We start from the raw sequence: 15556 nt of genomic DNA, 5'->3' as shown, positions 1-15556 counted from the left end.
AGAGCACTTTTGTCAGCTCTGGGGTGTGAACTTTGTCTCTTTCAGGTGATTTATCGTGCCTTAAGTCCGGCCAACAAGATTGAAGACCCTTACAGCGCTGAGGCCCAGGATCTCCTGAAGCTCACCAACCTCCGCCTGCTTCTGTTGAAAAGACAGGAATGTCCCTGCCATGGCTCAGGATTGGTAGAGAAACCCCAAAGATTTGCCCACTATGCTATTTATGACCTGATCATCCGGGGAAGCTGCTTTTGCAATGGGCATGCAGAGGAATGTGAGCTTGCCAACAGGACGGGAGTCATGGAGAACATGGTGAGTTCCAGACATTTATCAGCTTACTCGACTTGCTACTTGCTCTGCTGCCTCAGCCTAAATGTACATTTTATGTGTGATCCTGTCCCAGCCTCCCTAAGCTTACCCAAAAACAAGGGCAGCACAGTCAATCCACATTAGTGAAACCTACACCACTCTGGAAAAAATATTACCTATACTCCTTTCTGTAGTTTCAGGTATAATAACTGATAAAAACTCTGGAACTCTTAAACACAAATAAATTGCTAAAAACCATGAACCTCAAGATACCTATAAATTGAAAGGGGTCTTCATAATTGGAACAGAGATCCAACCCCAAATATAGTGAGTGAAATCTCCTACTTATATGCCTGCACAGAACTGAAATAATATCTTTGATACAAAGTCTGCCCTGGGCAGAATTTCAGCATCAGATCTCAGATTTTCTCAGTCTGTGTGACATGAGCAGTTCTGTCATGCTTAGGGTTTCAGCCATCACTTTTAGACTTTCAACCTTCTGTTACTTTCACAACATAGACAGCAACGTTCAAGATGTGAAAATAACATCTGCTCTCCCACTCTTTTATCCATGCATCTTAAAATAAGTTAGAATATTTTTTTTTTAAAGCCAAACCTTGTAGTAAAATTATTCTGTAGTAGTTGGAGTGTCCCTTCCCTGTTCAGTCTTTGATCTGCATTTGACTCTAGAGGTGCACAAGAGGAGTTTTTTGAATGCACATTCAGACATTGAAATTCAGAGGAAATGACTGATGAAACCTTTTTGATTTAGCTGCAAGCATTGTGTAGAGAACTGTAATAACAGTCATGAGGAGATTTAATCTAATCAAATATCCAGGTACATCTACACACATACATCAGAGATAGAATTCAAGCCACTTTAAACTAGTCAATATCTCCCCTGGATCCAGAAATCTCTGTCTCTGTATTGGGTTTTGAAAATCCAAATAACCCTTAAAACTCTAGCCCCCAGTGCACTCTGACATAAAAGACTCAAGAAAAACATTATAAGCTAATTTCTGTCCCTTTAGATACACGGTACACTTGACATTTTGGTTTTTGTTATTTTGGAATGTGTATTCATTGTCTTCCTTTCAACTTTCCTAGGTTCAGAGGTAGATATTTTAAGATAATTAGGACTGTATGACTTTCAAATCATTTCTGAATCTGTTCCATCTGTGGTACAAATCCAAGATTCAGCTATACTATGTGATACTATCAGATTCAAATAATATAGACCCACTTAAATCATAACTGTGAGGAGAAAAGCTGTTTAGAGAGTGGATCATCCTTACTGCAAACTGTTAAATAGACACATAGTGAAATCAAATAGATGAATAACACACTAAGTGAATGCAGCTGGCAGAAAAATAAACATTCTGCCCATCAGAAAAAGAAAACACAATATTGTGTGTGTTACTGGCATAACCACTGTAAACTATGACTGGATATTTTTCCCACTGGTCACAAGGGAATAGAATCTTTTTGTGCCATCAATGACTTCACAGGGCAGAAGGTGAAATAGTTTTGATGAAATGCACTTCACGAGTGACTCATGTCCCAGGAGACAGAGGGTGGATGCAGCACATGATTCTCACAGATATTATCAAGTTTTTGTCTAAGCAAGAATTCAAACACAGCTGTGCAAAAAATAAGAAAAGCCTTCTGTAGTTTTAACTATCTCTAGAATCCTAGAGGTGGCCTGGAAAAGACCACAAGTGGGGTGGTTTGTGCCCTCACTGAAAGGTGTGATCAAGCACACCTGAACCATCCACTAGTGAATGCTTGTTGAGTGAGATTTTTCTGACAAAGAACATTCAAACCTTCAGTAGTTGTTCTGGTTTTAACATTTTGAAAGCTCTTCTTTAGTGCCTGCCTAAATAATTTCTGCTGCAAATTAAGGTGGTTCCTCCTTGTCTCCTCTTTCCCAAGAACCAAAACGAGCTGTTGATCCTCCTTCTGCAGATATGATGGGAAGGTTCTCTCCATATCCTTCCTTAGGTTCTATTTCTGTACTAACCACAGAAGTGTGAAACCTTGGGTGGTAAAAATTTAAAATTCTACTCCCGGATCACACAAGCCTGGAGTAAAGATGATCATGCTACTGTAGTCATCTTTTCTGTACCTTAGACATTACAACTCAAGCCTTTCTCAAACACAAGAGAAAACCCATTCCTGAAAGATCCAGGTCCTTGGATCCTTTTGCATTTTAACTAATATTTACCAATAATGATATTGTAGTGGTGAGGGGAGAGTTCGCAGAGGTCCAGACCTCAAGGTTTGGTTTACCCATCTGGCATGAGGGAGTTTATGTAAGTGTGTAACTTTTTGGCTTGAAACACAGCAATCTCCTTGCCTACAAGCAGGAGGAAAAGGCTTTTGTTGTTGAGGGTTCAACACCAATGATACAGTTCCCATCAGCCAACCTACACTGCAAAAAACTCTTTGCCATTTTGCAATTTCTTGGCAGAGGAAAGGTGCTCTGCTTTCAGTCACGTGGTAATGGTGACCCACATAAAACAGGGTGTGGAAAAGATGTTACAAACACTGCACATCCAGAAATAATCTGATTCAATCCACAGGCCACATCTAGTATTAAAGGTACACATGGGCAGAACAAGTCCCAAGACACACAGTTTTTAATGTACATCATCCAGAGATTGAAGGCAGAGCAGCTTTGTTTCCTGGGCTGCTGTTAGGTAATTAAGTGAAATGCTGCAAAAAAATAAAGACCTCCACAGAAAGTCTTAAGTACTATGAGTTTCAGCCTCTTAATTGCTCATAGTCCTCCTATGATGTATTTATTTTCTGTACTTAACAAAGACAAAAACAATTTCATGTAGAATACAACTGTAATTGTTTGATATGGGATAGGCCCAAAATCTGAGATCATTTTGCACTTGGGTCTTAGAAAATACATTATTGTGTTAAGTTGCAAGTCTGCTCTTCCTGCTCTGAGAGATATTTCTTCCATTTGTAATTCTCCTCATGCTGCTAAACTGATACTACATGAAGGCTAAATAGTGGAGAAAATTAAAGCAAATTTCTTGATACTGTGGAACCAATATTTTTCAACACCATTTTAGAGGGACTGGATGAGCTATGGCTGTTGGATAATCTACCAAAGATCAGATTATTGTGGATATGTCTCTTCAGTCATGGCAACCCATTCAGCTTCTGGCTTCTCCACTGAGACTGCCAATAAGAAATGCAGCTCCATGAGAAGCAATGTCACAGATGACACAGTGTCATAGCAACAAATGGATACGAGAAAGCTGCAGATTGTAAACCTGATGTCCAAATGATGCATCATTCCTCATATTTTGAAATCCTACAGAGTTGCATGCATATTTCTGGTCATAAGTTTGTGAAAATACAGTAAGATCCAAAATAGGTGCATAGGATCCAATGAAAATATTCTCTGACTTCTTATTTTGGAGCAAAACAATAGTACTTACTCTTTCTGTGGGGCTTTTTTTTTTTAACAAGCCATGAACCCCTCTCAACACAATTTATCTAGATGACATTTCCTGCAAAAACTACTGAGAATATCATGTTGGATAGGAGGAAAACTTTGAGATATCAAGATGGGAACTGTAAGTAGGCAAGAAACTTCAGGACAAACATGTCTTGAATTTGAGGTCTGTTGCTATTGACAGTAATGTTTTCTTGGTTTCTATTTAGCTTTCCTCGGATTAGAAAAATAAAAGGAGACACAGAGATGTCATTCCTCACCCAACTTCAATAGCTTTCTATGGTAGCTAATGGCAAAATTCTCCTGTCTGAATATCACAGCCTGCATTTTTCAAACTCTTACAAATAGTTTCCCAGTCTTTTTTTTTTTTTATTTTTTAAAATTAATGTGGGTTATTAACATGCTGTTACAAGTGAAACAACTGCCAGGACCCAGCTAGCTGAATGCATCTAGTCTTGTTCTATGGTTGGATGTAGCAGAACACAGTCCTGTCCCAGGTATTGACACTGCAGGATGCACAAAGTTATGTGTGCTTCTACAGAGCTGCCAGGTTTAGGATCTGCTTTGATGGCTCATTTTAGGTGAGTCCAGAGGTGCTTCCAGAACAAAGTTTACAAAGCAGAAAGTGCACATGGACAGAACACAGAATCTAGACCAAAGTCCTTTTTGTTTGCCAAACATTTCACAATTCTCTTTCTAGCTCATGAGAAGTAAGTTCGGAAAGAGGAAAGCAAATGTGGATGAAAATGTTTTTGTATAAAGCATTAGGGTTTGGTTTTGTTTTTTTTTTTTTTTTACTTGTTAATTATTGGTACCTACAGTGCCAGGAAATTCTTACAAGTGGCCTCGGATGTTTCTTTTGCTTCTTTATCCTGTTTACAGAGACAAACTAGACTCCCTGTGGGCCTGATCCTGCACAATGAAGCAAATGGAAAGTTTTCCCCTTACTTCAAAGGGAGCAGGATCTGGTTCTAAGTAGGATTCCTTGTTTGGCATAATGGGGGTTACATAAGGTAAAACTTGCTTTTGTACATCAGTTTTCTAGGTGACCAGGCTGTTGTAAGCCTTGTAAATATTATCTACCTCCTCTTCAGATATCTTGTGCAGTTCTATTCATAATCCCCAGCTAAGTTTTCACATTATCTGATTCCAGCTGTGCCCAGAACTCAGAGGTGCAAGAGGTGCCACTCACTTTCAGGACATTTGAACAGTGGTATTTACTCATTACTCTATGATTCAGGCACTCAATATTTAAATACTGAGTCTCATTCCCCTCTCTTCTTCCTCCATTCTTAAGACACTCACCAAGAGCTGGTGATCTACTGTAACTCAGATGCTGCATTTCAGCCTGACAGCTGTTCATTGTGTGCAGTTTGTTACAGATTGATAATGGAGTTACTGGCACTGCAGGCAAAAACAAGAGGACAGCTAGTCCCCAGAATCAATAATAATCAAGGTAGAATTCAGAAAGGAGACAATAAGCAAACAGAATGAAATATGAACTGAGGGAGGTGAATTCAGGCAGAAGGTAGAGCTGTGTTTTGAAACTGTTACAGGCTGAGTAATATTATCTTGTTACTGTCCAAAAAGCTCTTAGGGATGTCAGTCTGAATGTTCAGCGGAACACTATCACTGGTTTTTCTCCACCATTACCAATTCAGTGAATTTGGGACCAGCAGCAGCTCATTCACTCACTATGAAGATCAAAGCCCACATGGGCTCAGGTGGCCCTGTCACAGGTGTCCCGGCTCTACTTATTCCTGTCAAGTTCAGGTAGACTTAATTTACCAAAGTCACCAAGTATGAGCCAGAAACTGAGCTCCCTCAGAAGACACCCATATGTGTAGTAGTTTTCTGTCATATACATGTATTAGCCCTTCTCCCAGAAAACAGCAAGTGATAGAGGAAAATAATGGCTTTTCTCATTCCTGATTAGAGCAGGAATTTGAACTGTCCATCTGCCCACAGCAGGCACTGTAATCTGGGACTTCCTCCCAGATCACCCATTCTCTTTGTAACTTTTTCAAAGCTGAAGGAAATTTTTAGTTTGGCCTCTTTTAAGTTGTATGTGCTCTCCTTAGGGCTTGATATCCAAGGATTTTTTATAAATCTGCATGGATATGTCTTTTCATTTGGAGAGACCACAGAGCCCATTTGAACTATAAGAGAAATAAAGCAGAACAGCAGACACTGTTTCATTTAACCATGCAAAATGGCCCAGGAAGAGTCAATTTACTACAAGCAGGTAAGGGATAGCAACTGGTGTCACTGCAAACTGCAGTATCCCAAATTTCTCTGGTGACATTACAGAGTGAATACAGAGTCTGAAGGCAAACATTTTTTCTGAATCAGCAACAGTTGCTCTGACCTGGAAGGCTTCCAAATTTAACCTTCATTCATTAGGAAAAAAGCCCCCAAATAGACTGAGAGTAGCCCAGGAGAAAGAGCAACAAGCACAATGTTTAATGAAAGGACAATAGGTAAAGAAACTAAATGGGCAGAGAAAAAGCAAGAGGCTTCAGGTATTATACAAAGCTGAACAGAGTTAAAAAAAAATTAAAACTGCAGGACAAAGAACTGGAAAATTTTCTCTCACTTTCTCAGCTGTAAATCAGAATTCAGGTGAAGAAGCTTTGTGCAAAGATGACCAAGTATCATGTAATTTCTTAGAACTGTTGTATGAAAACAGGATAAAGTTCTATACTTTGTGCTACAAATCCACCAGAAGAGTTGATGGAAGAATTACTGGATGAAACTCACAGCTGAGTATAGCAGGTCAAGCTAAATGGTTGGAACTGATCATCCTGGCATTAAAATGCACAAAGCTATAACCTCCTCTATGTCCTGATCCAAAGCTGCTCAGGTGGTTGATGTACAAATCAAAGCCTTTGGCAGCAACACCAGACTTGTAACAGCATGACTGTACTGTGAGACAGATGAGGGAATTAATCCAGATTAAAAATACTAGTGCCAAGGGAAAAAACCCTCTCAGTTTAGCTTTTTTCCAAATATGGTTTGGTTTTACAGCCCAATTTATACATAACTCAGGGCATGATGTAAGTGATAGCATAGAAAGAAATAGTAAGGAAATGTCTCAAATTGAGATTGTCCAAAAAAAGTTTAGATCATGAACCCACAGTCTGAGAACACAGCTGCTATACCAAAACACAAAAGTAGAACTCGCTTTCACATGGCCATTAAAGCCAATGTGATGGTGACTGAGTATAGCAAAACATTTGTCTTCCTTTCCTGGACTAATTATACCCTCTAAATTCAGGTATGTCAGTTTATAAATGTCTACCCTTTGCAAAATTGATTAAAAAACTTGAAGTATGAGGAAGCCAGAATATCAGCATTTAAAGCAGCAGTTTTCATCTTTCAAAGCTGAGAGCCTGCATTAGTAACAGGAGCAACCCCAGCTGAATGCACTTGGAGAGCAGGAGTGCAAGAACACAAACTATTCCAGGAGATGCACATGGGACTTCAGACTGGTGTTATGAAATGGGGAAGTTTATACAATCACACAGTCTGCCTGCCTGCATCTTTTTCTCAGATCCATTCCCCACAATAACTTTGGAAGACACCATCCAGTTTCAAAAAAATTAGTGAGAGCAACTGAACTCTCAATACAATGAAGGGGAAAGAGCTTCAGAGACAAGACAGTTATCAGAGTAATGAGGAAAAGCAGATGAAGGGAAGTGTCATAAAAATAAATTTCGTAATGTTTCCAAAGTACTCAAATATTGCAGCAGCGAGCACAGTGGAGAAGTCCATATAGGCCTAAACACTTTTGTACCTAAGGTTCAGGATATATCAAGGGATGAAGTGTTACCTATGGAACAAAAGGACAAAGTGAAATATAGAGTTGATACAGAAATCCCCTGGATCTTCATTTTTCGTTGCTGTACTAATACATTTATAGGCATTCATATAAATCAGTGTCATAAACTACTGAGGTTTTAGCTAAAAACTGTTTTATTTCCTAACTGGTGGCATGAATCTTGCCTCTGTTGCTCACACCTTGCTTTCAAGCTTCTTCCACCTGGACTGCCAGCCCCAGATGAAGACTGAAGTATTTCTTGCCCTCAAAGTATCAGGTGGTTCTTTGTACTCAGATATCCTAAAGATGCCAATGACATCAATCCAGTGGAAATCAGTGTTATTATTAGTGGCCTGAAAGCACTAATAGAACTTTAACATCCCTGACCAGCCCCACCTGGGACTCTCACCCATGCTCTCTGTCCATTGGCTTGGGGTCCTATTTAAGCTCAGCCTTGGGCTCTTGGTGCTTGTTTGCATCCCTGCCTCTGGCCCAACCTCCTGGAGGGTGTTGGGGCTCTGCTCTAGGTCTGTACCTTTCCCCTGCACCTTTCCCTGGCCTGTGCTGTAGCTTGTCTCTCATTCTGCCCTCTGAATAGATTTTGCATCTATATTGTGTCTTTCTTGGCCTGTGTCTTGGTGCTCCTGAATTACCCCAGTCCCTTTCCTTTTTGTTTCTGTGGTGCCAGCTCCCTGCTCTGCCCTCTGTCTTGGGATGGTGCCCCCTCAGTAAGGGCCCAGCCTTTGCTGTTGAAAACCTCAGCTTGGAGCTCTTTGGCCCTTAAAGAGCAGCTGGTCCTTGTTGCTTCCTGACACTCCTCTTCTTATTAATCTTATTAATCATCATTATCTCCATGTAAATCTGCCCCTGCTTTCAAGGGCATAGAAAGGTGTCAACATAGTTCCCCTGGCTCTGTACTTGTCTGATTATTTTCTCTTCCCTGGTATGATATTTGTGATCCAGTGCATCCTGAGTTCTTGCATTTGGTAGAGATTGCAGTTTTCCAGCTTTTTGGTCACACTTTGGTGAGAGAAGTGCAGACTTATTTTAGCAGTGAATAACAACTCAGGGACACACCTGTTCTTGTGCTGGTGTTGAATGTGATTCTCATATCCTCCTGTCTTTTAGCAGTATCCCATTTCCTATTGTATCTCATAGTTTCCAGTATTTCTTCTTGCTCCTTCCTGGACTTTAGTCTCTGGCTGCCTCTCCTATCTCTTCCTCTTTAACAGAACAAATTGTCTCCTTACTCACAGCAACTTCAGCTAACCTTATTTCATCTTACACTCAAATGTAAAAGGTCTCTTCCACAGCTTGGCTTTTCCTGCACTAACCAGTCTTTCTGAGATGGCCCCTTATATCCATTAATCATTTTTCTTGTGTGGTCAATGTGAGCTGTTCATCTCTGTTCTCTTCTCCTATCCAAATCCTCTCTGTAATTCATTGTCCTCTCATGTTGCACTCTCTTCTGTAGCTGTTTCACCCATGAAGGCTATCTGAGATTATTCTCCATGGAAAAAATATTCCTTGATACACATGGTAGACTACTTTATCTTTCATTTTGCTTTACCTTTGCACCAACACCAGTCAATTCTCTTTGCCTTCTTCTTCAACCTATGCCAAAAATGTTAGTACCCAAGTGTAACCTTTTGTAAAAGAAGCTCCATGCCATCTTCCCTGTTTCCTTGTGCCTGCTCAGTGGCTTAGACAAAAGGGCTGAAAAGCCAAGCAGACAGCCAGCAGGAGAGCCAATCACCCTTCCATGTGGATTTGGGAGCTGTTCCATAGCAGGGATCACAGGTAGGAAGAAGCCTCTTCTCTGCCTCTGTCCTGCTCATAACATGCCATAAACTATAGTTCAAACAAACCAGTGGGCAATGAGCAAACTAACACGTCTACTTTCCAAAGAATAACTCAGCCTTTCCTTTCCTCTCTCACTGAATTTTCCTGTTTATTTTTCTGAATAATTGTTCATGAGTGTTCACACCATCTGTGCTGTGCACTGTAAGCACAGGCTCCTGTGGAATAATGAATATTTGATCATGTCATTCAAGGCTAAAATGAGATTGCATGGTTTAATTCTATCATTTCCCAACTGCATGGTCTCAGCACTTTTCATATAATTTTTTTAATATAGTGAATACAGAGTATTCTGTATTCAGAGTATTACACGTATTTCTAAAGAATAAAATGGGCTAACTTGCAGATTTTACATAGAAATACATTTCAAGAAGTATTTCCTAAGAAAGTGAAGAGATCTAGGATTTTGTTCTGATCTATTGTAGAATGAGCTGTGAAGTTCAGGTGGAGTCTGAATTTTGGGGTCAGGTTCATTTTACCTTTCCCCTGTTCTCTGCCTTCTGAAGAGCAGCTTCTGTGACCACAGGGGAGAACTTGAAGCCTGAAATGTCAAACCCGAATAGTGAAAAGCACAACGCTGTTGTATTAGTATTTTTGCCTTTTTTCTCTGTCGTTTGTCCCGCTGTTCGTGCCCTGAACGCGGATGAGTTTCCTGTGAGAGGCTGGGGCAGACCCGGGGAGGCGCTGCCCGCTGGCCACGGAGGGCGATGGATCAGCTGCAGCCGCTCCTCTCCCTGCCTGCCGCCCCACTGAGGCTCAGAAACCAGGGCAGCGGAGGGCAAAGAGCTGCGGGCACACGGGTTTGGGGACAGGGGAGCCCATCCCTGCTGCTCCTCTCTGGAAGGCGGCTCTGCTGATCCCGGGCTACCTGCCCTGTCAGATGGGGCTGCAGGGGGAGCCTGGCTTTCAGGACTGACCGTGGAAAAACCTAACTCGTGTTAATGGTGAGGTTAAAGGATTAAAGTCAATTCACACCCCAGTCAAAATGAAATTTCAGCCTGGTTTTTTTGTTACGTGCTGTAGCTTTTGTTATGTGCTGAGCTCAGGATCCTCAGCAGCCCATGGAGGGACAGGGGTCTAACCCCTGATTTCTGCACATTTCCTGCTCTAGTTCCGGTGTCTCCTGGCAAAATACCAGCTGCTCTTGTGATAAATGTAGAACTTGACTTATGGTACCACCCTTCTCTTTCTCTCACACCCTATGCTTGATATTGCCTCCAAAAATTTATCTGTGAATTCCCTGAGGCATTGCAAACAGATATTGGATTACTATTTATTTATTTATTAAAAATAAAACAAACAACCAAAACCCAGCAACAACATAAAAATCCTGCTATAAGGCTGTTCATAAATGTGGGTTAATATTACAAAATCTTGTGCACCAAATCACCGTTTATTGTGGAAGTGGCTGCTTTATTCCTGGTGTATAAAATTACTTGAGAGCAGAAGTAGTTTCAATGGTAACTTTCTCTTTGAAGGCTGGACTAGCTCAGTTTGCAAGGTTTGGTTTCTGGTGTGAATACCTACTTCCAAATTTGAATATTTCCATGACTAAAAATCATTATTGTGTTCCAAGGAACGCAAGTAAGTACAAAGGAAGCAAGTTTTTTCTTCAAGTAATTTCTCAAGCAAATAGTCATGGAGAGAACTATGCAGCCAGTCTTAGTCAAGACATTTTGCACTTTATTTGCCCATCAAATACTGTGTATTCTTTTCTAGCTTACTTGGGTTTATGTACTTCAGCCCTGTACTTCAGGCAGCTTTTGCTCATTTTTGTTGAACTTCTTCTAATTCCTAATTAATCTGCTAATAAGATGTTCAAAACTGAGCACAGCATTGCAGGTACAATTTTTTGTGCCCTTGGAGTTACAGTGCTCTTAGTTCCATAGCCTGAAATTTTATTGGGTCTTTTCTACTAACCTAATTTATATATAGTCATATGTAAGTTGGCAGGCTGGTGCTTATTGTACCTAAGTTAAAATATCAGTGCCTTCCTCATGGAATGGCTCAAAGCTCTCCCACTTTTCTGTGGGAGCACTGTAGTTGGTATTTTTCCATTTTTAATATTTTTGCTTCATTTTTAACTGTGTTAGGATGTCCATGACTATTTCCTCATCCATCTAACAATTTAAAATTTCATAATTCATGGTGATTTCACTTCCCTATATTTAGACTCTCTTCCAGATCAGTGTTAACATCAAGACAGAGCCCAGCACGCTCTGTTAGCCTGTGCTCTCCTGTGACTTGGCTCTGCTAGCCCGGAGTATGTTTGATACTCTTTGCCTGCTCTTGCCCTGAACTTGTAAATCAAAATAAGACCTGTCAGCTCACCAAATTTAGAGTCTACGGGTTGTTCATCAATGCAGTAGTGAGTTAGCCAACTGAGAGTTAAATTGTTGCTATGTGCATTTTATAAGATATAGGAAAAATTCTACATCATTAATAACTGTGAGAAGAGAGAGCTACATGTTTTAGCTGCAGGCTCTGTGGGTTTCCTAAGAGAGCCAGGCAGCTGTGTGGGAATTGTGCAGAAGTCCCAGCTCCTCATGAGCCGCTGGGGACTCCACCTGTTGCTGTGGCCCTTTGACTGTGCTCTCTTTTCCCTGGCAGGTCCATGGGAAGTGCGTGTGCAGACACAACACGGCAGGGGAGCACTGTGAGAAATGTGCTCCACTCTACAACGACCAGCCTTGGAAGCCAGGAGATGGGAAAACAGGGGCACCTAATGAATGCAGAAGTAAGTGGAAGGGAGTTTGCTGACCCAGGCTCTCAGGGTGAGCACTCACCATAACAGCAGGCAAAGCTCCCCCACAAAGTCTTCTGTGATTTACAGTAATTGTGCCATTACAGAAACTGGGGATAAATTGCTGATCACTGATGGAGAACTTCAGTGTGCAGGTCATTCTTCTGCACTGGGGCTACTGGGGAGTGGAATTTTCATGTAGCTACTCCCCCTCACATTCCGGGTTCTGGCAGGGCTTAAAGCACTGGCAGAGGGTTTGGGAAATGCTCCCATGATTACTGTGTCAGCTGTGTAAGCCTGAAGGACGTTCTCCTGTCCCCCCCAGAGTGTCGCTGCCACAGCCACGCCGAGAGCTGCCACTTTGACCTGAGCGTGTGGCTGGCCTCGGGGAAGCGCAGCGGGGGCGTCTGTGACAGCTGCCAGCACAACACCGAGGGACATCGCTGCCAGAGGTGCAAGCCTGGCTTTTACAGAGACAGAGGCAAGCCCTTGTCTTCTCCAGACGTCTGCAAACGTAAGCGACCACCTTATGCGAGGTGAAAAATGAACAGTGAAAGAATCAGTAAAAGAACAAAATAATTTCTATAGAATCAGTAACTCCTATAGAGGTAACTCATCAGTATTACTGTATTTCCTTTGTATCTTTTCCTAAACTACAGGGGGTTTTGATCAAAGGTGATCATCCTGATTTTTTTGTCTCTTTGTCCCCATGTTATGATACCTTTTTTGTGATAACTGATTCAATTCTCCAAATGCATTGCCTCCTGGGGAGAGGTACATTCTTCTTGTGTTTGGTTTTAAATTAATATGGTTCCTTTTCTCTTGAGGCACCTTTTATTTACCTGGCGTTTTGTTCTGTACCTCCCAAGACTGTGTGAGCCTATGTGCAAACTATTGTTAATTTCCATTTGTTTGTGCAACATCTGTGCACATAAATACATATAATGGATGCAGACGATACAGGAGGCCTGGAACTGTGCATATTCACTTGGGAACAAATACCTCAGAACTCAGTCAGACTTATTTCCAGACTCTACAGCTGTTATGGAGTGCACTGCCCAAATTAATTACACCATTAACACTTCAGCAGAATGTGTCAGGGTGTGTCTCTGGCACAGAGGCACTAATGGCTGCACATAGAGGATGTACAACCTCTGGATCAAGATAGTTTGCACCCAGCCTGTCTGGCAAACAGCCCAAATCTCCCTCACTTAAAGTAAATGTTTCCTGAGTATCCTGCCAGGCTTCACATGTCTGATTCTATCTCACATCTGTTTGAGAAGTTGCTATTTCCAGCAATATACTTAATTTCTTTTTTCCCCTTTGGATAATTTTCCTTCCCCATAGCTCAACATGAGTTGCCAACATAGAGAACTTCATCCTCTGTTGTCTGACCTCTTGCCCACTGACATAATGAGCTTTTGAAGCTTTTCTGGCCCTTTTAATGTTCTTCAACATGATTCCTCTTCAATGTTTAGGTTACTCCTCTCCCTAGGATTGTGTGTCCTGTGATATTACTTAAACTTTCTGTGCCCAACATATCCAATGTTTCTGCTCTTTTGCCTTCTTCCCACTGGAACTTGGTGACAGCAGACTGCTTCTACACAACTTTTTCTTCTGATTTTCACAGTTCATCACAGAACATGGATCAGCAGACAGAGCAGAGGGTGAGCTTATCTGGCTCACTCTGTGTCCTGTAGTGTTCTATGGTGGCCTCTTTCCAGTTCTGTTTCTACTCTGAGCAGATCTGCTACAGGGAAATATAGTAATGAGAACAAATTATTATGCCAGAAGATTAGTTTTCAATCTCATAGCACCTGAAAGAATCTGGGTATGAGCTCTTGTACTGAGCAGCAGGGAGATGGTGCAGTAACCTGCATCATGTGTAATACTAGATAACTGCTAAAGTCAAGGAGCACTGGAGAGCAGCAAAGAGGAAAAAACATTGTTTGAAAATACAGCCTATCTGTCTGGAAACCCTAGAACTGTTTGCCTAGATGAAATCAGACCTTGACTCTACGTCTGCCTCTCTTGTCTGGTCTGGTTACAGGTCTCTCAGTAACCCCTGCCAAAACTCTGCATAGCAAGAGAAAAACTGTTCAGAAATTTACCTTGTTGAAAGAGCTTTATTCCTGTTGTGCCAGTCAAACACAATGTTCTTTTCACCTGGGAAGGTGCTGCTGCCAGCAGAAGGCCCCCAAATGCAATTGTCTGCACTCTGAGTTGCATGCTCAGGCCTAGAGAGCTGCCATCCTGCTTTAGTCACTGAAAGTTATATGTCTTTTCTAGGCTCCTTGTTCTGTCAGTGGAGAAACAGAGGGACCTCAGGGGAATTATTTATTGCAGTCTAAGGTAGATGCCTGAAACAGATGGACTGAATTGCCCTCTAAAGCATATCTATTTCCTTAAGAGGTACCCTGGGTCACTAGCCTGCACTAAAGTTTCTCTTAGCTGAGATGAATTTAATGAGTTTGATTCAGCAGCAAAGGTAAGCACGACCCTATCTGTGAATGATTCAATGGGACCTTTCCCAGGGGTGTAAAGGCATTTATGAATGTTTGCCATATCAAGATATAAGGAAAGGGCATTGCAGCTCACTTGGCTTTTACAGCAGCTGTGTGCACGATGCTTGTACCTCTGTGGGAGCAGGAGGAACTCTGGATATAACTACAGACTTCAAAGAAAACTGGGAAGGAGGTGGTTACTCTGTGCCTTTTCCCTTTTATTTAAGGCAAATAAGAGAATTCCCACAATAAGATTTGACCAATTCCCATAATGGGTAGCGCTTTGTATGATGGAAGACCTGATCCCCGAACACTTCCCCATGAGGATTGCAGGCAGAGTGTAGGTGTGCACTTCATGTTCCAGTGCACCTCTGCAGAGAGTTTCCAGGGAACACTTCCCTACTTTGGTTATTACCAGAGACAGCAAAACCAGAAACACCAATGGAGACAGGCTTTGGTTAGAACAGACTCAGTTTGATAGAGGGAAGGTTTTTCTTCCAGGACCATCATCAGCTAACATTAAACTGCAAAGCCTCCTCAGGATAGAGGCCCTCTTCTCTATACTTTAGGTTGAAAACTTGCATTGCCAGTAAACCTCATCTGGTGTGGTCCGAGTTGTTCAGGTTGTGTGACCCTAAAATCAACTCTGGTTTCTCAGTAAAAAAAAGTTCCTATTTTGAGCATTGCTAATGTATTAGACAATGAGACCACCAGATAGACTTTTGTCATACCTCAGCCTGCTGACTATAAATTCAAGAGCTGCCATTTCTGGATTAACATGTTTTCTAGGATTTAAGTGTACCAATTCCAGGGCATCATCTCACTTTGAGAAATTCATGCAAACAGTG

The 15556-nt window shown here is 41.5% G+C and overlaps 1 protein-coding gene across 1 annotated transcript in view; it reads left to right on the top strand.

Annotated features, from left to right (window-relative positions):
- Window positions 1-15556, top strand: part of LOC136561790 (netrin-4-like) — a 45638-nt gene that overhangs the window by 19529 nt on the left and 10553 nt on the right. Inside the window, exons 3-5 of the mRNA XM_066558257.1 lie at window positions 46-309; window positions 12072-12198; window positions 12530-12718. Of these exons, the coding sequence (XP_066414354.1) occupies window positions 46-309; window positions 12072-12198; window positions 12530-12718 (580 nt within the window). The remainder of the gene's footprint in view (window positions 1-45; window positions 310-12071; window positions 12199-12529; window positions 12719-15556) is intronic.

This window comes from Molothrus aeneus, chromosome 12 (genome assembly GCF_037042795.1).
Source record: "Molothrus aeneus isolate 106 chromosome 12, BPBGC_Maene_1.0, whole genome shotgun sequence".
NCBI lineage: Eukaryota > Metazoa > Chordata > Aves > Passeriformes > Icteridae > Molothrus > Molothrus aeneus.
Note: the sequence above shows the minus strand (reverse complement) of the source record. Positions and strands in the feature narration are given on the sequence as shown.